The 24172-nt window shown below is 38.8% G+C and overlaps 1 protein-coding gene across 7 annotated transcripts in view; it reads right to left on the bottom strand.

Moving 5' to 3' along the window:
- The window catches only part of SSH2 (slingshot protein phosphatase 2), a 251276-nt gene that overhangs the window by 23700 nt on the left and 203404 nt on the right, over nucleotides 1-24172 (bottom strand). For 5 of the 7 annotated variants that reach the window (XM_086686415.1, XM_086686417.1, XM_025915474.2 and 2 more), the window contains 6 exons: nucleotides 23781-23849; nucleotides 22917-22982; nucleotides 18385-18579; nucleotides 14648-14741; nucleotides 13661-13789; nucleotides 3520-3566 (listed from right to left, as the gene is read on the bottom strand). In XM_086686415.1, coding sequence (XP_086542541.1) covers nucleotides 3520-3566; nucleotides 13661-13789; nucleotides 14648-14741; nucleotides 18385-18579; nucleotides 22917-22982; nucleotides 23781-23849 — 600 coding nt within the window. Of the gene's footprint in view, nucleotides 1-3519; nucleotides 3567-13660; nucleotides 13790-14647; nucleotides 14742-18384; nucleotides 18580-19612; nucleotides 21078-22916; nucleotides 22983-23780; nucleotides 23850-24172 lie in introns of those variants that run through there. The other 2 variants (XM_086686416.1, XM_025915481.2) reach the window with 2 other exon arrangements.

Genomic DNA, 24172 nt, shown 5'->3' with positions numbered 1-24172 from the left:
GAAGCTGCTTCCTTCTTAGAACTACACATGGGTTCTTACAAACCCAATCTCTGAAGTCAGAGAAATGACTACAGAGAGAGAGAGAGAGTCATAGTTAACCAATTCTGTGGTTAAGTTCCAGAGATCAAAATTTTTCTGAAACATTTGAATCTCGGCATCAAAGTCCATTACTACAAAGAATTTTTTTCCTTTTTTTTTTTTTTTTAATTTTTTTTTTCAACGTTTTTAATTTATTTTTGGGACAGAGAGAGACAGAGCATGAACGGGGGAGGGGCAGAGAGAGAGGGAGACACAGAATCGGAAACAGGCTCCAGGCTCCGAGCCATCAGCCCAGAGCCTGACACGGGGCTCGAACTCACGGACCGCGAGATCGTGACCTGGCTGAAGTCGGACGCTTAACCGACTGCGCCACCCAGGCGCCCCATTTTCCTTTTTAATTTAAAAAGCAAGCATATGCAATTGTGGAAAACAGTATGTAGAGTTACTCTACAGCATATTCCTCTCTGAGGTATAAATCCAAAAGAAATGAAAACATAAGTATACCCCAAAATTTGTGTGTGAATGGTCACAGCATTCATACATTAATAGCTAAAAAGTGGCAACAACTCAAATGTCCATCAACTGACAAATGTGGTATTTCCAAACAATGGAACATTACTTGGCAATAAAAAAGGGAATGAAGTTACTAATACATGTTTCAACATTGATAGATCTTGAAAATATAATGTTAAGTGGAAGATACTATTCTTAAAAAACCACGTATTATATGATTCCATTTAAATGGAATGTCCAGAATAGGTAAACGTATAGAGACAGAAAGTAGACTGATTAGTAGTTTCTAGAAGCTGGGGGAAAAAGGGTACAGGATTTCTTTTTCGGGTTGAAAAACTGTAAATTAATACCATGGTAATAAATACCATTTAAGTGTACATTTTAAAGTATATTTATTTGCGAGAGGGATGACAGAAGGCAGGGGAGGGAGGGAAGGAGGGAGGGGGGGAGGGAGGGAAAGAGGGAGGGAGGGAGGGAGAGAGAGTGTGAGAGAGAGCATGTGCAAGCTGGGGAGGGGTAGAGAGAATCCCAGGCAAGCTTCTCAGTGTCAGCCTGGAGCCTGATGTGGGGCTCGAACCCATGAACCATGAGATCATAACCTCAGTTGAAATCAAGAGTTGGACACCTAACCAACTGAGCCACCCAGGTGCCCCAAAGTATACATTTTAAATGAGTGAACTATATGTGAATTTTATCTCAATGGTCAGAAAAAAAAAAGGAAAGCACACTTATCTTATTTAAAATAAAAATGGAACCACCTCCCACCTCTAATCCCATACTTTAGTAATAGATTACGGCAGTACAAGGTTTCCCAATCCTATTCATTACAGAACTCTACACAGCCACTACCAATTGAGAACAGCACCCCCTGAAATTTGTTTGCCACCTCTATATGGAGTAGCACTTTACTTGGGGTTCTGAAGTCAGTAAGATTGGGTGAAAATGGTCTTATGTCAAAATTAAACTTGAATATCCCTTAAATCATCCACAAGGGGCAGTATACATGTTTTGTAACTGTAATTCTTAATCCACAAGAGTTTAAGAACAAGTGAATTTATGAAACAACATCTAAGTAGATGTCTGAGCATCTAACTATACTGTTTTTTAAGATAGATACATCTGTGTTTTATAATTTAGCATTTTAAGCAGTAAATGAGATGAATAGGTATCATCTCCGTTGATCTTGTCAAAGTGTATTCTAAACTCAAAGATGTATGCATGATGTAATTTCAATGCATTTGCCAGGCAACAGCTGCATCAAGTCTCAGATTCCATATTAAATACTGTATCTCTGTGCTAGTTTCTGGCAAGTCAGTCAATTTTTCTATTATTCCTTCACATTTACTGAGCACCCTCTTGGTATAAAGCTCTGAGTAAAGTAGACGTACGTTTTACACAAAACTAAGATACAGTCTCTATTTTCAAGAACTCTAGACTCAATTCTAATCAATTTAAAATTTCTAAGTTCTCTTTATTTTCATATCTTAAATTAAGTAATAACCAGATTCACAGGCCCCCTTCTCTCAACCCAAGAACTCTTTGTATAATTCTTTGGCTTAAGTCTTGTCCCAAATTCACTTTAACAATTAGGATATATCTTTCTTTTGAGGGGGAAGTAGGGAGTATGTATCTAATCATGTTAAAGATAACCAGAAGGCTGACTTACAGCTGAGAAAACAGGCAGCCATCACTACTTCTGGGTTTCAGTGGGTCTGATCACTGTCCACAATCAAGTTACATGTGGCCAATTTTCAGACATGACTTTCTCTTCTTTTACTGGGATAATTTGGCCTCCTAAGGCCAAGTTCAATGAAAAATTTAGGTATTAGCTAAGAAGTAAAAAGGTTAGAAGAATGGCAGCTTTTTGGTTGCTGAATGTTCATGGTCGTCTCAACAGCTACAATCAAACTCAATAACCATGCTGCTCAGGGGCACATTTCTTAATACAAGGTAGAATGTATTCTTGTTCAATTTCAGAAGCTTGTCCACTTTATATTTAAAACCTACTTAGGGGCACTTGGCTGGCTCAGTCTGTGGAACATGCAATGCCTGATCTTGGGGTTGTGGGTTTGACCCCACGTTGGGTATGGAGATTGCTTAAAAGTAAAATCTTAAAAACAAACAAACAAAAAACTACTTAGACCTCAAGCACCTTACTAAAAAAGGATGGGACTGAGTCTTATTTTTCTTTGGATTCCTAGTATCTAGCACTGTACCTAGTCCACAGAAAATGATCAATAAATGTTGATGAATAGCTGTGAACCCAACATATGCAGTTCTGTGTACTCTTACATAAAAAATAGGAACCAAAGGTAAAACTATGAAGACAAGTAAAAAGATCAGTGGTCGCCAGAAGTGGGAGTGGGAATAAATGGTCAGAACAGAGGATTTTTAGGGCATTGAAAATACTCTGTATGATACCATAATGATGGATGCACGATATTATACATCTGTCCAAAGCCACAGAATGTACACCACCACCAGTGAACTGTAAAGTAAATATGGCCTTTGGGTGATTATAATGTATCAATGTAAGTTCATCAATTGTTAACACATGCAACCCCTTTGGTGGGGATGGTGTTAATGGGAGAGGCTATGCATGTATGGGGGCAGGGGAATATGGGAAATCTCTGTACCTTTCCCTCAATTTTGCTGTGAACCTTAAATTGTTCTAAAAACAAACAAAAGGGACCAATAACTACATTTGGTTTTAAAACAGTGCAAAAGACATGCACATCTGTTTTGGAAAGCCTTTCCATTGAAACAGAAGATCTTTCTTAGGAGGTGTTGGACGAAACAGTGGGATAACAGCCACTTAAATTTTTATTAGATTCCACCTGATTAAAATCAACTGGAAGCAACTCTTAAGCTTAAAGTTACTCATTGACACCATATTTAACAGGAAAAAGTAAAGAACAAACAGCGATTTCAGTCATGGGGTTGAAAGCAATTGCTGTGTGTGCTTACCCTCGGTTTTGTAAATCCTCTAAATTTGAGGCATTCCATTCAGAGCCCTGTGGAACCAAAAAAACAAGGTTAGGGAGTATTAGCAAATGAACAAAATACAATATTTGAAAAGGTGTCCTATGAGGGAAGAAGCAGATCCAATAACATCTATCGCATTTCCTCTCTGTAACTCAGGTACTCCGTATGTTATAACAATTAGTTTTCACAAATGAAAGTGTAAAAAAGTTATCTTCATTTTTACAGATAAGAAAACCAACTCCCATAGAATTCAAATAATTTTTGCTCCAGATCATACTCTGGAAAGCTGTCTTTGATCATACTCCAATTAAGTTAAATGTCGTCTGTTTTTCTGGTTTATAGTATTCTGATTTCTTTCAAAGGTATGTATCACAGTTTCTACTTGTATATTTATTAGTTTCTTTACTACCTCTCTCCTCCACTATAATATAAGCTTCCTGAGGACAGCTTGTTGTCTATGGAAACCCCTGAACAGTGAGTGCCTGGCACCTGGTAGGTACTGAATAAACATGTGTTAAATGAACAAAGTGGCATTATTATGAATTAAACCTAGATTTCATTCTAAAGCCCACATTCTTTCTAGTGTATTATATTACATCAAAGGACAGCTAAATAGTAGCTTCTGTTAAATGAGGGAAACATGATAATGCAAAACTTAAAAAAGGGAGGGTTGTACAGATTTGGAGATCAATTTTTCATATTTTACCACATTTGATTTCTCTCTTCCCTTCCCTTTCTTTCAGTATATATCATACTTTTTTCTCCTGAACCATTTGAAAGTAATTTGAGCAATCGTGACACTTCAATACTTGACCATGTATTGCTTATGAACAAGAACATTTTCCTATTCCCATTTTTACAACTAAGAAAGAGAACACTAACACAATGATATTCTAATACATTATATTTGAATTTCAAAAATTGACCTCTCAAACTATCCTTTATATTCATCCAATCAAGAATCATACTTTACAGGGGGTGCCTGGGTGGCTCAGTTGGTTGAGTGTCTGGCTTTGGCTCAGGTCATGATCTCCTGGTTTGAGCACCGTGTCGAGGTCTGTGCTGACAGCTCAGAGCCTGGAGCCTGCTTCAGATTCTGGGTCTCCCGCTCTCTCTGCCCCTCCCCCGCTCATACTTGTCTCTCACAAAAATAAATAAAACATTAAAAAAATTATACTTTGCATTTAGTTGCCATGTCTCTTTCTCATTTAATCTGGACTTGGACAGTCCACCCGGACTTTGTTTTTCATGATGACATTTTTGTAGACTACAGGTCTGTAATCTTGGAGAACTCTTCACAATCTGGATTTGTCTGATTTGTTTCCTGCTGATTAGATTCAGGTCAAACATTCTTGGCAAGAATATTACAAGGATGATGCTATGTATTTCCTATTGCATGAAATCTTGAGGCACACAATGTCAGTTTGTCTCATTATTTGTCATGCTGAGTTTGAATTCTTGCTAGGTTCCTTTGTATCTGCCACACCCCACTATTGTAAAGGTTCCTTTACAATTACTAGTTATCTATAGGTATTAATGATCTTTTTTTTTTAATGTTTATTTTTGAGAGAGAGAGAGAGAGCAAGAGAGTGAGTGAGCATGAGTCGGGGAGGGACAGAGAGAGAGGGAGACACAGAATCCGAAGCAGGCTCCAGGCTCTGAGCTGTCAGCACAGAGCCTGACGTGGGGCTTGAACCCACAAACTGCGAGATCATGACCTAAGCTGAAGTCTGATGCCTCACCAACTGAGACACCCAGGTGCCCCAGTATTAGTGATTTTTGAAGTCATGTGAATATCCTGTTTCACAATAATCTCTTACTCTATAGTTTTGGCATCAGCTGCTGACCTTGCCCAAATTACTTTACTGGAGGTTTACAAAATGGTGGTTTTCTAATTTTATCATTCCTTCTGCATTCCTACCTGCATTCTTCTGTAAAGGAGAGCTTCACCTAATCATTCCTTCCACACTTTGAACTCTTGAATTCTTTTTGCATTTAGAATGTTTTTATCCATTGCCATTTTTTTTGACACTCAAATTGTCCTGAATTGGCCAGTGGGAATCTCTTCAAGTAAGCAAGCTCCTTCTGATATTGACCCCACTAGTCTTTGACCCCACTACTTCCTTGCTTCCTAGTTTAAGAGTTGTTCCAGAATCACTCTGTGAGTGGAATTAGCCATTTCCCCAAGGAGTCCTGGTTTTAGCAAAGAATGGTATTTTGTAATCAAGATCTGGACATTAATTAGATATGTTTAGAAGTATGGATCATTGCTTCTAAACTTTCCAGGGGACAGATCTAGGAAATATTTTTTAAAAAAATATTGAATTTACATTGGTACCTCCAGTTCAAATTTAACACCACAAGGTACTTCCTTTCTTTCTTGCCCCTTTGCCATCATTTATAGCTCCCTATTCCACTGGGATAACCTTGGTTTCCAACAACTCATTTGCTCTATTTACAAAATAGTTTCAACATTATTTTTCCAATACCAATTACACCAATTACAAACCCATTAAGTTCACATTTTCTGGGGTGTCTGGGTGAATTGGCTGAGTAAGCATCTGACTTCAGCTTAGGTCATGACCTCATGGTTCGTGAGTTCAAGTCCCGCATTGGGCTCTGCAATGACGGTGTGGAACCTGCTTGTGACTCTTTCTCCCTTTCTCTCTCTGCCCCACATGGACTCGTGCTCTCTCAAAAATTTTTTTCCTTCTTTGCAGTTTTTTTTCCTCTTCCCATGAAGAGGTTAAGTCAGAATATTATACTGAAAGTTACTTGAATTAATTTCTTTCTGTGAAGTTACCTGTTTGATATACATTTGGATTCATTTGCTCCTGTTTGTATTCAATTTTAGGGTGTGATTTTTCCATTCTTTTCCATTTGATTTTGAATATGCAAAACTTTCATAAGACTGCAAGTCAAAAGTTTATTAAAAGGTAAACTTGAACCCTCACTCCTACTCCAATCTCCCCAAGAGAAACCACTGTAACTAGTTTCTGGTTTATTCTACCTATGTTCTAAGCAAATACGCCCTTATTATCACTTGTTCCTTATGTAAAAGTAGTATATGATACATATGTTTGTTCTTTGTTTGCTTCACTTGACAATACAACCACAGCACAGTTCAGAGACCTTCCTTACTCTTTCTTACACCTACATAGCACTTCATTGGATAGTCAGAGAATAGTTGATTCACCTAGTCTCCTGTGAATGATGTTTCATATCTGTGGAAGTGAGACTGTTGAGCCAATGAGCAGTTTTGTTGGGCATTGCTCAATTCCTCTCCACAGAGGCTGAGACAATCTGCATTCCCACAGCAATGTAGGGAGAGTGCCCCTTTTTTTCCCCAGAGCCTTGCCAACAAAACCTGTGGTTAGGCTTCTGATTTCTGCCAATCTGACAGGTGTGAAATGTTACCTTAGTGTAATTTCAATTTGCATTTCTCTTAAAAGTGAGCAACTTTTCAATGTTTCAGGCTCATTTTCTATCTTTGGACTATGTTCATCTCTTTTGAAAAGGCAAACATTTAAAATAATTTACCTATTTTCGAATTATGTATTAAATGGAATTAAGCATTAGAAGACTCAGGTTCAAATCTCAACTCCCCATTCAACTGTGGGGCACTGAGCAAACTGCTTAACCTGTCTTCACTTTCCTTATCCATAAAATGGAACATTCCTCCCACCCTAGTCCTATATACCTAATGGGTACATTCTCAAATTATAAAGTTTTTCCTAATTCCTTCTGCCATGTGAGAACACACAGAGAAGTCAATGACCCAGAAGATGGCTGTCGCCTGACCATGCAGGTGCCCTGATCTCAGACTTTAGCTTACAGAACTTTGAGAAGTTTCTATTGTTTATAAGTCCCTGTTCCCCCCCCATCCTTGTCAAAACAAAACAAACCTAAAACGTTTCGCCCATATTAAAATGGAAAAACTCTCTTTCCATCATGAATTCTTTTCTAGACACTGTCCTTTTTTCCCTTCCCTTGCCAAGATTCATAGAAATCTAATCCCTTGCCAACATTCATAGAAATATAATCTAATACCTTCTTTGATTACTCATTTCCCATAAGTCTCAACCCACAGCACTGTGGCTTTTGCCCTCACTACTGTTGCTAATGTTACTAATGACCTCTTCTAATTGTCTAACCCAGGGGTCACTTTTGTGTCTTTATCTCATTGGCCTTCCATGAATATCTATCTGATAGGATTCATTACTCCCTCCTTGTAGAATTTTAAAAAAAAATTTTTTTTAACGTTTATTTATTTTTGAGACCGAGAGAGAGACAGAGCATAAACGGGGGAGGGGCAGAGAGAGAGGGAGACACAGAATCGGAAGCAGGCTCCAGGCTCTGGGCCATCAGCCCAGAGCCTGACGCGGGGCTCGAACTCACAGACCGTGAGATCGTGACCTGAGCTGAAGTCGGACGCTTAACCGACTGAGCCACTCAGGCGCCCCTCTCCTTGTAGAATTAGATCAGACTGCACAAATATCTAGCCTCTTGTCTGGTACAAAAGAGAGGGTCAACAAATATTTGTTGAATGAATGATCAAATAAGACAAATAAATGAAACACTCTGAAACTGTAAAGTGTTATGCAAGCACTATCATTGTATTACAAGTGATATGTAATTTAATTTGGCTGTTGAACTGGGAGACAGATCAAGGAGGCTGTGAAGGTGCATTTAGGTAAATGGACTAACGGACAACTGATATTTTCTACAGACGAGGGCTCAGCTGACTTGCTTTAAAAAAATATGGGAGATTCTGAAGGCTCTGTGCTCAACCTTAGGAAATAAGCTCCTACACCAAAGAAAGAGGATAAGAACTATAAAGGATTCAAGGAGACAGAAGCAAGCCATAAGGGTTGAGTGGCTAAACGGTAGCCAGGGAAATGTGACCACTTCACTTCTTAATTTAGAAATCTAAATCCTCTGTGGAACTCTGTCCAGCTAGATGGAAATAACCCTTACGTGATGGGAAAAGTCCATGGTTTTCATCTACCTGTCCAGAGAAAATTCAATCTGACAATCTGAAATGGCACATACCCAGAAACAAAAGAAATTAAAAGCTTTGGCTACTGACTGACTCAGTGAAGTCCATATAACGTGACTTGGGTTGTGCTTAGGGTTGCTTCAGGTTCAACCTGAAAGAAAGAACTGGAGTCTATGTGGTGTAATTACTTTTCTGTCCTCAATATAAATGCCATGCATATTAGCCACCTGGGGCCCTCCACAGATTCCATCTATTTTTTTCCTCCATGCTTCTCAGGCTTACAATGACACAATTCCAAGGGGTTTTTCCACTATGTTCTATGTAATTATGCAAAGTATATTCTAATCTTACTGAAGTGTAAGATGAAATCTTGGGACTATAATACATTCTTAAGTAAGTTCATTTCCATCTTTCACTCTTGTTCCCCTATACTGTGCCATTCCCAAAGACCCAAGTGATTAATTCCTTTCTTTCTTTCTAAAAATATATATTTTTTAAGGAGGCTTCACGCCCAATGTAGGACTCGAACGCATGACCTGAGATCAAGTTGCACACTCTACCAACTGAGCTAGCCAGGCGCCCCCAAGTGATTAATTTCTTCTCAAATGTCATCCTCAGGAAATAGCCTTGTGAGGGTCCAAATGTTCCAAGCAAAATAGAAGAGAGCACATTTATAGCACCTAAAGGAAGACTGTATTGGGGTTCTGCTAGGATCAGTATAACTTGATATCATCTCCAGGGATTGGTATCCTGTCCATATCTTCTCTTCATCACACGACACCTACAGCCTCAATATTGTGAATCAAATTGTTGAGACAACCAGGCACAACATCTCTATTAATTTTTCCTTCTGAGAAAAGTTTATGCTATACATCTTCAGGTGAGGGACAAAATCATGAAGGATTAAAATAGCCCATCTGTTTTAAGTTCTGTTCATATACCCTCCATTTCTCTGCACCTACAGAAGTAACTACAATTTGAGGCTTAATTTTTCTTTGGAAATGAAACATTATTTTAAAAGGAGCTGTAATGTCAAATATTGAAAAATATTACAATCAGCAATAAAAATCGACTAGTTTTTTATTCATGAACAAAATTATTGGTTGTGTCCAATATTCCTGTTTCCCTTGTTCAACTAAGAAAGCTGCCTGCCTTTCAGCAAAGGGTGTCTGTTCACATTTAGCTTTTTCTCAGCCAATGGGACAACATCCAGGAGAGCTGTTGATATTAAGACTTGATTGGGCAAAGGCTTCCAGCTCAGAGAAGTGGTACACTCTTAAGGATGTGGAAGAACTTTTTCTGGAAATACCCTGGCTTCCAACCAATCAATCCTCTCTTCTTGCTGAAGGTTTTCTTTAAACTATGCTCTATACTTTTCTCCATACCAGCTGGACACCTTTCTAAATAAACATCTCTGTGCAGTGCACTGCAGAGCTGAGCATTCTTTTGAAGGGAGGGGAAAAATCCTGCTGCCTCCCTTCACACAACCTGCTTTGCACTCCAGGCATGGCAGCTAAGCATAAGATGAAATGACTTTGCAGAAAACTAACACCACCACTTGCAGCTTGGATAAGACCTTTTTCCGTGTCAATTGCTGGAAAAGCCAGCAGAGCACAGACTCACTGGAGAAGAGAGAGGGGTTTGGATATAGGATATGGTGGTTCAAACAAGGGGAGGAAGCCATTGGGGAAGAAGTGTTCATGTACCCATTTTGTGCATAAGAGTTAAATTTCAGAATTCTCCAGTTGAAAGTTTTTCCCAAATAAGAGAAATATTCAGAATGGAGAGAACATGTCCATTTTCTAGAAAATGGAATTATATGTGAAGCTGAGTAGATTTTCCCTTTTTCAAAAATCTATAGATACATATTAAAAAAATTAAAAAAGACTAATATAACAAAAGATATCAGTGCTTACCTCTTTTGGTGATGAGCAAATGTTACGTTATTTATAGCTTTCTGAAATTGTCTAACTTTTCTACAATGAACGTGAATTATTTTTTAATGAATAAAAAATCCAAGACAGAAGAATATGCCAATAATCATGCTAAGTGAAATAAGTCAGAGAAAGACAAGTATCATATGATTTCACTTATATGTGGAATATAAAAAGCAAACAAATAAAACCCAACTCAAATACAGAGAACAAACTGGTGGTTGCCAGAGGAAAGCTGGATGGGGGATGGGAGAAATAGATAAAGGGGATCAAGAGTTACAAACTTCTGCACCTGGGTGGCTCAGCTGGTTAAGCGTCTGACTTCAGCTCAGGTCAGGGTCTCATGGTTTGTGATTCGAGCCCCATAGGTTCTCTACTGTCAGCACAGAGCCTGCTTCAGATCTTCTGTCCCCCTCTCTCTGCCCCTCCCCTGCTTGCATTTTCTCTCTCTCAAAATAAATAAGCTTAAAAAAATAGTTCAAGAGTTACAAACTTCCAGTCATAAATTACAGACATGAAAATGTACAGGATAGGAAATACAGTCAATAATATTGTAATAATGTCGTATGGTGACAGATGGTGACTGCAGTTATTGTGGTGAGCACTGAGTAATGTATAAAACTGTCGAATCAACAATGTGGTACACCTGAAACATTACATTGTATGGTAATTAAATTATACTTCAATAAAAAAATAAATAGAAAAGAATGGACTTTGTGTAGCTCACTAATAAGCAGTCTAAGCTTTCTATAATGATCATGAATCATTTTTATAATAAGTAAAAACACCCAAGACAGAAGGATATGCCAATAATCACGAAATAACAGGATCAATATACTGGCAGAAATACTGAAATGCATTTGTACTTGACTAGGGACTCTAATCTGGGAAGAACTGGATTGTTTTTTCTGCTAAGAGTACTATTAAATTTTCTCTATTTGTCCTAAAATAAGCCAAGGAGAAGGTAGTTCTTGAGTGGGTGGCATCAGAGACACAGGGAAGTATACCTGAAGTTAAACAGGTTGAATAGTCAGATATTAATTATATTTCATAGTCATCATGTCTACATCCTTTTTGGTATTAAAATATAAGCTAATGGAAAAGTGACTTCCAAGTTTATAGCTCTGGTCACTTTCTAACATGAGCTATTTTTGGCTACAGGCACTTGCCCTTCATAAAAATTAGTCATGTTACATAGACACAGTCAGGGGCAGGGTCCATTTGAATGAGTGACTCATAAGTTTTCTATAGAGAACACAAAAATTCTTTCCAATAATACAACAGCAGGGAACCCTTGTGGAGGTACACACAAAAGACAACAAAGTCAAGTGCTTTACAAATGGAAAGGTCAATGACAGCTTTGTAGTATGATCTACACTTAGACATGGCAACACACATTGGTCAAGTTAAAGTAATGGAAAAAAGTTCCTTTTCCAGCTCACAGCTTTTCATGAGTAATTTCATAGCTATACACCACTGTGAATCACTCTACAAGCACACACAGAGCGTCAAAAAGTTAATTCAGGGCACAAGCCTTCAATGGCATAAAATCTGACTGCTTGGTGACATCAACTCTTGAATATTCAGGGTGAGATGATCCAATTTAGCCAGTTGCTGTGCATTTATTCCTCTTATCTCCTGTTTCTCAGCTTCTAGTCATTTCACAAATGTCCTTACTGGAGAAAGGAAGTGAAATTCAAACCAAATCAACTTAGTTTCTGGTTATTAGCGTTTTTGGTCAAAGTGTGTGGGAAGTGGAAACGAAACAAAGTTTTGACGTTCCCCACTGATTTTAATGACCCTTCTAACCTCATTCCCACTACCATGTATAGATGAAAACTAAAACTCTTAACATTTGGGAGGAAAATGGGTCTTAGGATTGTAGAAGGTTTCCCAATCCATCAGTCAGAAAGGTGTCCTTGGGCTAACCGCAGGTCATTAAATGTTCAGGAACCACGAAAACCAATTTTAAGTCATTGAAATTTTAGCAATCACAAAAGTATTTGGTGAACTCAAAATGTGGCTATAAGGTTCCAAATGTTTAAAAGTCCAATAGCATCTCAGTTATAAGTAGTTCCCACCTGCTCTGCTCAGATATATTAGACCTTAGGCAAATGTGGCAGATTTGAAAGAGTGATGACCTCAAAGGATCATTCTATTTGGATACATTGTATAAAACTATTATGGACTATTTTTTTTTTTTTTTTGAGAGAGAGAGAGAAACAGTGCACAAGTGGGGGAGAGGGGCAGAAGGATAGAGAGAGAATTTCAAGCAGGCTCCACCCTAAGGCTCCATCTCATGACCCTGGGATCATGACCTGAGCCAAAATCAAGAGTTGGATGCTCAACCGACTGAGCCACCCAGGCTCCCATTTTGGACTTTTGACTGTCATGAAAAACAGACGAGATACTTAACAATCGATGGGTGGAAGAAGGGCATGATTTATAGCATTTGCCTACTTCCTTGGTCTAAATTTTTCCACCCATTTAAAAAAAATTTTTTTTAGTGTTTATTTACTTTTGAGAGAAAGAGACAGAGTGTGAGTGGGAGATGGACAGAGAGGGAGACACAGAATCGGAAGCAGGCTCCAGGCTCTGAGCTGTCAGTACAGAGCCCGACATGGGGCTTGAACTCACATGTGAGATCATGACCTGAGCTGAAGTCGTACACTTAACCGACTGAGCCACCCAGGCGCCCCTCCCACCCATCATTTAAAAGATTTATTTATTTTGAGAGAGAGGGAGGGAAAGCATGCACATGAGTAGGGGAGGCACAGAGAGAGAGGGAGAGAGAAAATCCAAAGCAGGCTCAGCGCTATCAGTGCAGAGGCGATGAGTGGCTCAATCTCACAACTGGGAGATCATGACCTGAACTGAGAAATCAAGACTTGGACGGTTAACTAACTGAACCACCCAGGCACCCCCTGACGAGTCAATTTTAATCCACCAGCTTGATGTCACTGAATGAGGAACTGGGAAGAGATGAGCAGAAGCACACTACTAGATAACATTTCCACCATACAATAGATGTAAATAATCTAAGAGCACAGATAACAGTAAAATGTAGCAAAAAACTAGGAAGTAATGAAGTTTGAGTATTTATTACCTTTGTTTTAAATTTAAGTTACATTTTATTTAAATATAATATGGACTAGATTCAGCACATCACTTAAAGCAGCCTGAGACTTACCAAGAATACATGCTCAAATATCTGTGTAGGACTATCCATCTGACCAAGGATCACTATCATTTCATTATCTATAAATTCCTTGAATTCTCGCAAGTTACACACCATTTGCATTTCCAACTCAGTTCGTATCTGAAACAAAGAGGACATATTTTACTTCTCTGGAAAGTGCCTCTGTACTTCCAACCACTGTTTCTTTTTTTCTTTTTAAAATTTTCTTTTTTTCTTTATTTATTTTTTAAAAAAAATTTTTTTTTTCAACGTTTATTTTTTTTTTGGGGGGGACAGAGAGAGACAGAGCATGAACGGGGGAGGGGCAGAGAGAGAGGGAGACACAGAATCGGAAACAGGCTCCAGGCTCTGAGCCATCAGCCCAGAGCCTGACGCGGGGCTCGAACTCACGGACCGCGAGATCGTGACCTGGCTGAAGTCGGACGCTCAACCGACTGCGCCACCCAGGCGCCCCTCTTTTTTTATTTATTTTTTTTTTTTTTAAATTTTTTTTTTTTTTCCCAACGTTTTTATTTATTTTTGGGACAGAGAGAGACAGAGCATGAACGGGGGAGGGGCAGAGAGAGAGGGAGACACAGAATCGGAAACAGGCTCCAGGCTCTGAGCCATCAGCCCAGAGCCCGACGCGGGGCTCGAACTCACGGACCGTGAGATCGTGACCTGGCTGAAGTCGGACGCTTAACCGACTGCGCCACCCAGGCGCCCCCTCTTTTTTTATTTTTGAGAGAGAGGCAGAGTGCGAGCAGGGGAGGAGCAGAGTGAGAGGGAGACACAGAATTGGAAGCAGGTTCCAGGCTCTGAGCTGTCAGCACAGAGCCCAATGCGGGGCCTGAACCCATGAGCTGTGAGATCATGACCTGAGCCGAAGTTGGACGCTTAACTGACTGAGTCACCCAGGCACCCCAGTCATTCACTATTTCTAACCCCACACCTGCTATTCCATTGTTAGCCTTGGAACAGGAGTTCAAGGTTTCTTACCTCTTTGGATGTGATATTCTCCAAATCCTTCTGCATCATTATCTCCCTTAATTTGGTTTTAATTAATCTTTCTGTTCGCTCACGTTCAGTTGGTCTGAGAAGAGAGAAATGGTGATTTTTTTCTTAGGCAGGCATTTGACTAGCTTAATGAACATACCATTTGATTATGTTTCCCAACTGGCAGACCTTCCCTCTATTACCCTCAAAAATTCATATTCTGAAGGTATGGTAAAAAAAAAATGTAATTGAGGAAACTTTCTTTGCACAATGTATAGAATGTAAACATGTATAGAGAGGCTGTACATGTAAAAGCCCTTAAATATATTCATAATCATCTATGAAGGAGTAAAGACAAATAGGCTATGCTGTGTATGCTACTTTAACACAGAACCACAGCCATACTTCTCCATCAAGTACCCCTGGCTACCGCCTGCTGCGTTAGAATACCAAGCTGGGTAGAACAATGCTGTGACCCACTATGGAACTGGGTCTTCTGTAGGTTAAAATGCCACCTAATGCTGATCATTCACTGCTGTCGTTCTAGAAAACAGGAAAGACAAAAGAATGATTTCTGCCTTATTCAATGAGGCAAATTCTTTCCAAAATGGGTTTCCAAGAATTAACTACCCAGAGGACTTCCATCCAAAATGCATTCCTTTTCATGAAGGTTCTCATAACATCTTTGTGAAATTATTATCCCCATTTTACAGATGAAGGAAGCAAACACAGTTGAAAGGTTAAATGACATACCACAGATCACACACCCTGGCAGTTGAACCAGCACTCTCAGCCCAGCATAACACCCTACCTGCAGGATTATGTTACTTCCTTTAATCTTCTGACTCTCAAAAATAAAATTACCCCAGGAACTAAAGGAAATTAAACTAGGAAGCTGACTCTCCAATTACTAGAAAGACATTGGTTCAATGTAACTGGATGCTTCTCTCTAAAAGCACTATTTCATATTATGCAGAATTTGAGTGAGGCTGACAAAGAGCACTTTCCATCTCATCTTTCCCTCTTACCTACTCAAGAAGGTATCTGCTCTGTACCTCCTTATTTGGAGATGGAAATGGACTAAGCCTTTAGGCATCCTGCCTGCCTTTGCTGCCTAAAGCCTTATCACTGGCTGCAAAAATAGCTTCGGTAATCTCCAAAGATGGATGCTCTGACCTCACAACCTTGGGGCTCCCTACCACTTGGAATCTTAGTTTCTCATGAGCCCTGCAGAATACAGATAATACTGGTGCCATTTCCCTATCCATCAAGGCATCCCTGTCTTGACCAGGATTAAAATTCTTAATCATGCTCCCCACGATTTTTCCTAGACACAGCTAATGGTAGGAACTTATATATTTCAGTCTTTTATTAAAAAATATTGATAAAAACAAATTTTACCACCTATGTGCATGAGTTAGATTCCCTAGTTTAGTAATCTTTCTCCTAATCCTTCACAACACTTGGATCAGAGTGGTTTGGGAGCAGATACACCTGGGTTTTAATCCCAGCCCTGCTACCTACCAGTGGTACAACCTTGAACAAATTCCTTCCCTTTTCTCAGCAGGTTTCCTTTTCTATAAAATGAGGACAATATCTGCCTCATGAGATTCTTGAGGATTAAATGAGGTACCATGTATGAAGTGGCTGGCATAATATTTGATATACACTGGAGGTACTACACACGTATGTTCCCTTCTTCCCCTTCCTTGGATTTCAAAATATAAACTGTATTTGCACTAGAGCACTTCAATCCATTTTGGCACACATTCTCCCTGTATGCTCAGCATTCTTTTTTAGGCTTTTCTAGTCAATTTAGGGAGGAGGGAATGGAAAAAACATGACAACACAGATACAATTTCTTGCTCAATTTCACTAGAGAAAAATTAGGAAAATACATAAAAATGCAAAGAAAAATAAAAATCACTAAAAATCCCTGCATCAGAGATAATCATCAATACTCTGACCTATAGCTTTCAGTCTCTTTCTAAGGCAGATATATAAATATATCTTAAAATTGGGGTTACGTTGTACATACCAAGAACTAACATTTAATGAGCCTCTACCATGTGCCAGGGACTACACTTTACATTATTCTTTTTGCTTGGGGATATATATAGATGGAAAATGGCCAATTTCCTTTCCTTTTCTCTCTTTCTGCTCTAATACCCAAATTTTCTCCAATAAATCATGAGAAATGAGAAGGGTTTTCTCTCTCTCATGCAAGTCTGCTTTAGAATGTCCAGTTTTGAGGGGCACCTGGGTGGCTCAGTTGGCTGTCTGACTTCGGCTCAGGTGATGATCTCGTGGTTCGTGGGTATGCGTCCTATGTTGGGCTCTGTGCTGACAGCTCGGAGGCTGCTTGGGATTCTCTCTCTCTGCTGTCCCCCCACCTCTCTCAAAATAAACTTAAAAAAATAGAATGTCCATTTTTGAGTCAGATGAGACATCCATCCCTTTGATACCCATCAACCAGCTATAAAGCATGAAATCAGTAACATTTTCCAAGATTCTGAAAGCCAGACTAATCCTTATTTTTTCAGTTACTGTGGGATTGTCAAAGGATTAGGGATAATGAAAAAGGAGGTCCTATTATCAGTAACACCCTACACAAAAGAGCTTCCACCGCTTTTTTGACTGATCTGTTCACACAATTCTTGGATATTTTACCTTTTCTAGTAAAAATAAGTTCACATTATTATCTAAATTAAGCATTTTCTTAAAGAACAAAAGTACTCCACCCCCCCCTGAACTATTTTGATAGGACTTTAGGAATCTGAAGGTGAAGGTTTATATGATCAGACGGTAAGTGACTACTCTTTTTTCCTAGCTGTAGAATACCTTGGAAGTGCTGAGATCAGTTCAGAGCAAAATAAACACCTTTTTTAATTTCCAAAATAGTCACATAAGTTTCAACACATAGACCTAAAAAGGAAATAAACATCACCTCTACCTCAGGCCTTTATCCAACTCAACAGTACACCAGGGAAATTTAATAAAATCTCCCTGACAAAGACACAAAAAGGCAAAGGTGGGGCTGATTCCAACACTTGAATTATAAATTATTTTTTGACAAACGTGAACAGAAATCAGTTTAAAATTAGCATAACAACCTAGGCAGTCTTTTAAATTGACTGGAAACATTAGAAACATCCCTTTAAAAGCTTCTCTATGTCATTAATTTGCTTACCAAATGCTTCTTTCACAGATAATGCAAAGGCAGACTTCAGCCTACCTCCCTTTACATTTTTTTATTTTAAAAAAAATTTTATTTTAGAGAGCGAGCAAGCACGTGGAGCCAGGCAGAGGGAGACAGACAGAACCTTAATCAGGCTCCACTCTGAGCGATCCACTGAGTGTGGAGCCTGACATGGGACTTGATCTCATGACCGTGAGATCATGACCTGAGCAGAGTTGGATGCTCAACTGACTAAGCCACCCAGGTGTCCCAGCCTAACTCCCTTTAAATTCAAATTTCAAATTAGTGGAATCTCAATGGGATTTTATGGTATTGCAGTTTTTTACTATGGAGATTCCAGTGTGCCCAGGAGTGAAACTCCTAAAGCCTTTGCAGACGGAAAGAACAGGGTTCTTTGTATGGCAGATGTGTAGTGTAGACAATGACTAATATCACTGGTAAGATTAATTCTCCAAGAGGAGAGATTAGGGAGGAACATGTTGCTTACGACACTTTGGACGCAGTACAGAAAAATTCCGTGATCCTAAGTAAACTGACTTACATGTCTGTGAAGAGAGCTGGAGAGTCGGGCCGGTGGGACTGCACATCCTGCATAGCATTCCATTCATTGACTGATGACTGATCTGAGTTGATATGGCTCTCGTAATAACTCACCCAGGTGAGAAACAGACTACCTGGATAGTAGTTATGCATTCTGGCCACCTCACAAGCCTTGTGTAAACTCTGTAATGCAGACCTGAAAGATACATTGGGAAATAAACACTGTAGAACTGTGGGGATACCAAAAAGCCAATAATCCATGTGTACCCAGAATTCTTTCAATTTTTAGATCCTACAGAATTTGGCCTCTGGAGAATCTATTCCCTGGAATTTAAGATTCTCTGATTCTGATTATACTATATTACCTATTCATAGCATTCGGCTAGATACTTCTTGCTGAAAGATATGATGCATTATTAAGGTTGGGTTAGAGATGGGGGTAGGAGAACTGACAACCCATCAGTGAAAAACAAGTACCTATGGAGCTCATGACCCTGTGGTTGGAACATGCTATCTATGGGTGTACTATGTCATTACAGAACTAAAGATCTCAACCATTTACTACATTAATTATATAAAGATTGGTTTCCTTTGGTGCAGAATCATCTTACAGCATATATTCCCTATGATTCTCAGAGGGTCCACAAAGAACACATAGCTAGATGTCCCTAAGCCTTGAGTCTTTTCATGCCCAGGAAGGATTAATCTAATGACATTTATCATTCTTTTTTTTTTTTTTTAGGTGTTAGAACCTTTATTTTTTACTTTTTTAAATTTTAAATTTTAATTTTTGTTTTAAATTTACTCCAAATTAGTTAGTATATAGTGCAACAATGATTTCAGGAGTAGATTCCTTAGTGCCCCTTACCCATTTAGCCCATGCCCCCTCCCACAACCCCTCCAGTAACCCTCAGTTTGTTCTCCATATTTATGAGTCTCTTCTGTTTTGTCTCCCTCCCTGTTTTTTTATATTATTTTTGTTTCCCTTATGTTCATCTGTTTTGTCTCTTAAAGTCCTCATATGAGTGAAATCATATGATTTTTCTTTCTCTGATTGACTAATTTCACTTAGCATAATACCCTCCAGTTCCATCCACATAGTTGCAAATGGCAAGATTTCATTCTTTTTTGATTGCCGAGTAATACTCTATTGTGGTGTGTGTGTGTGTGTGTGTGTGTTATACACACACACACACACACACACACACACACACACACACACACACATCTTCTTTATCCATTCATCCATTGATGGACATTTGGGCTCTTTCCATACTTTGGCTATTGTTGATGGTGCTGCTGCTATAAACATGGGGGTGCATGTGTCCCTTCGAAACAGCACACCTGTATCCCTTGGATAAATGCCTGGTAGTGCAATTCCTGGGTCGTAGGGTAGTTCTATTTTTAGTTTTTTGAGGAACCTCCATACTGTTTTCCAGAGTGGCTGCACCAGCTTGTATTCCCATAATGACATTTATCATTCTTGCTGCGTAAGTTTCCCAGTCTCTTTAAACCATTTATTCATATGCTTGAGCTACTTTCTAAGAATAGCTCTGGTTATACTAAGAGTAATTAAATCTCTGACTCTGAACTTAGGAACCCAAGGGTAAACAAAACTGAAAAGTACCTTTTTTTTTTTTTTAACTTTTATTTTTTTATTTGAAAAGTACCTTTTTGGTTATATACTTGGGAAAAGCTAAAGCCAGAAATGCTAGGAAGTCAGTTACATAAAAGCAGGGATCTTTCTACATTTTGTTTACTGACATATTTCAAGTACCTAAAAGAATGTCTAGTTTATGGTTGGAGCACAGTATTTGCTAAAAGAAATGTCTTATTAGCTGTTAGCTCATGCTGGTCTCCTGTGGGAAGAGGGCAGTATGAGAAAATTCTATAGGCAATCTATTTACATCTTACTTCTAAAATTTTGCCTCAAAACAGAAGTGATCCATGTTAACTTTAGAAAATTTAGGGATCTTAAGTATAAGGCAGAAATAGCCTATAATCTGGCCACCTAGAAATAACCACTGTTAAGGTTTTAGTATAGATCTTTTCAGTTTTTTTGTTTATGCATAGATCTATAATAAAGATATGATCACATTCTATATACCTTTTAACTTGATTTTACTTTGTACCTTCTCACCAACGTCTATGTCAATATTCTTCAACCAGATTCTTTTTTAATTTTCAAAAATATTTATTTATTTTTTGAAAGACAGAGTGCGAGTGGGGAAAGAGCAGAGAGAGAGGGAGACACAGAATCAGAAGCAGGCTCCAGGCTCTGAGCTGTCAGCACAGAGCCCGACACAGGGCTTGAACTCACAAACCGCGAGATCATGACCTGAGCCGAAGTCGGACACTCAACCAACTAAACCACCTAGGTGTCCCATCAACCAGATTATTCTTAATGGTTGCATTATATTTAGTAACATGGAGGCACCATAATTTAATTCCTCCTTTTCAGACATTTAAATTGTTTTCCATTTTTTGCTATTATTACAACACTTACGGTTAAAATTTTTGTACACGCCCATGGTTATCACCTTAGGATAAATTCTTAGAAGAAGAATTACTAGGTTAAAAGGGCATGCAAAATGGTAAGGCATATTGGCAAATCATCCTTAAGAAAGGCTGTTCCAGTTTATTCTTCCACCAATAGTAAATGACAACGTCTGTTCCTTAAGTCCTTGTCAACCCCATATAATGTAAGTTAAAAAAGAAAATAGTTGCCAATTTAATAAAGGAAAAACATTTCAGTCCATTTTTATCAGGGAAACAAATTTTTCCCTAAAAACAAAGTTGCAGAATCTTTTAAAATGCTTTCTATTACTCAAAGTAAGCCAGATTCTCAAGAGAAGTTTGTCAGATTCTGAGAATTCTCAGTGAATTTCAGTGTCATTACATAGATTGGAAGGTAAGGGCCAGCTGAGTGCAATGTACAGGATATTCAACACATGTTTTCTTTATCCAGGAAACATGTGCTTCAAAAGCATATGCCACAAATGTCTGGGGCAAGTGCCCTAAAATACACTCAAGGCTTATTAGCCACCTCAGTTATTTTAGCTGCATACAGGATTGGGAGGCTGCAGTATGCAGTAACCATCTTCTCTATGAAGGAAACACCTGGTCTAAATGCTGCTTTGATCCATACATCTTTTTTTTTTTTTTTTTCTGTGACTTTCAGTTCACTACTCCCCATGTGGTACACCGAAAACTTTATTCTACAATGAGCTAACAGAAGTAGGACTAGTCAATTTGCTTTAGAACATCCCAGATTGAACTAGGTTATTACTTGAATCTTCACTGTCTTATGAATTAAGACTGCTTTGTACTCCTTTTCAAAATATTACTAAAAACACTGTCATTTTTGGGACTTACACTGTTTGGTTTTACTTGGGACCTAGGAACAGATATAGGTCAATTGCCTTTAAAGGAGCCTTCGTCAGAGAAGGTAAGTTTTCCGTGAGAGATTTATCTGTGAAATGTGCCCTAAATCTAAAAATCTGGCTTAAACACATAACTCTGTTCTACCTCAATTACTGCATGAAATGGTGACTCTTAAACTCATTTGACTCTGTTTTATCCACCTCAAGTCTATCAATCCTGTTATTCAGGGGCAAATGAGCTCTCTGGAATCTTTTTTCAGGCTCCTTTATTTCCTGTTGGCTTTCATTCTGTCCATTCTGTTCCTCAGGGGGACTTCTACTACAGAACAGGCAGCTGAATGAGAAACTAAAATTCAAATCCCTGAACTCGGGGACAGACTAAATCTTAGAGTCACACCATTCCCTAGTTATATGAGATCATTTTTCTACATAATCGAGAATAAGTAAGAGTCGATTCTGTCTAAATAGAAGAGATACTCTCAGGCCAGTTATGTAACCTTTCCAAAACCTCAGTTTTCTCATCCATAAAAAGGAGCCACTAATATTATTTTGGGGAGTTGGTGTGATGACTAGATATAATCCACATAAAGCACACTGACACACAGTTAAGTAGCTCCAAAGCATCAGTACACCAGCTGATGGTTATTGACAACTATAATGTGTAGGCTTTATTTGTATTATGCAGTCTTGCAAACAGTCACCAGCAATTTAAATGGAAACTTATCTACCTATAACTCCATCAATAATATCCCTGATTACCTTAAGAAATTCAACACTAATGCATTGTAGTACTGCAATGTTGTAGATTTGGCTCTAGACTGTTACTAACTTAAGTCAATGTGTCCCTGTAAAACTCTGGTCCAATTGGCAATCTAATCCATTAAGTGTCTTCCAGAGTCTAAGAACATTTCTGAATTTTACTTGTTTACCAATGCTTAAGGCCTTCCACTATGATAATTTGAAAAATGAACTCTTAGGTCATCTTTAACTATGAGGACCACACGAACAGATCACACAAAATCTTAAACACACAAACAGATCATATAGCATTTTCATAGAGAACTGTGGTATTTCAAATACTACTACTCACAAAATATTGCCCTAATACTATATTTAAAAACTTTCATAGAGACATTAAAAGTCCTCTTACCACATTGCCTGTACAGATACAGGTTTGAATATGTGCACTCTGTTATCCGTTGATACACTGAACCCACTAAGGAAAAAAATGAGACAAAAATCCACAAATGAGAGTAGGTTATTTCAGTTTTGAGTTTTTGAGGTCATTTCCCAGGCTCACAACTGCTGGCTTGGTAGAAGAAATCACCAGGTTCATGTAGAAGTTAACTGGAGTATAGTTAACTTGACTTGAAAAGCTTGACTGAAAAGCTTCAACAAATTGTCTGATTTTATCTACCAAGCAAAACGAATGGACTCCCACACTGGAGTTAGGAAATTACATATAGTTTCCCAGCTGTAGCTACAGACAAACTGTTCTGCTGTATATTTCTATTTGGAAGTCTTGTGGGTTCTTAGCAAACCTGACCTGGGTTTTATAAACTGGAGCAAACATCTTGGTCTCTTGGGGACACATTCTAAAAACACCAGGAGGTGGGGGTGGAGGGTCACTGGAAGGAATTGGCACAGGAAAGGGGTTATACTGTAGGCTGACAGCTGGCAGAGGCAGCAAGAGGTTATTTGAAACAGAACATATCATCCTCTGGGAGAGCATTGCAACAGTCCCACATGCTCAGATGAAAGAGTGAGCCAACAAACTAGTTTTTCTTTGTTTGGATTCTTACCATAGCCAGCCTAGAAGAACAGAAGTGAGAGGCCCTGGCAAGTTGTATTTTTACTCCACTTTACAAAACAGAAGTTTAAAAGGACTCACTGAGTTGCTGACATGACAGTTCACTTGGGCACACTGGGCCTCCCATTCAGCTGAATGAATGGGCACTAAGATGGAACCCATCCCTTGGCTTTCTGTAGGAGAATAAAAAGGGAAAGCTCTTACCCATCACCATCCAAATGAATTAGGGTGTCACTCCAGAGAGGCAGGACTAAGCCCATGGTACAAGTGCTGCTGCAAGACAAGAAACAGTCCACAGGTTAATAATGCCTATTATTCTAGGAGGCAGTTCTTTATTAACTCTTTCAACACAAAGGATAAAGCCCCTCAGCTCTAATTCTGGAGTGTTAGGAGTGGAGGAATTTCTATCATATTACTATCAACCTAATGCATGTGCTCTGGAGCTGTAGCAAACAGGTGGTTAGTTAGGTCCTTACATATTTAACAAAGAAAACTTATTGACTGAGCAACTTGTATTGCAATCTCGAAAGTGGCCACTGTCTAAAAATCCACATGCTGACTTGTGATTGGCAGGTTTCACCCCAAAGTCACAGCAC

Source organism: Puma concolor, chromosome E1 (assembly GCF_028749965.1).
Source record: "Puma concolor isolate L17-30 chromosome E1, mPumCon1.1.hap2, whole genome shotgun sequence".
Classification (NCBI taxonomy): Eukaryota; Metazoa; Chordata; class Mammalia; order Carnivora; family Felidae; genus Puma; species Puma concolor.
The sequence above is the reverse complement of the archived record's forward strand: the minus strand, read 5'-3'. Positions and strand labels throughout refer to the sequence as shown.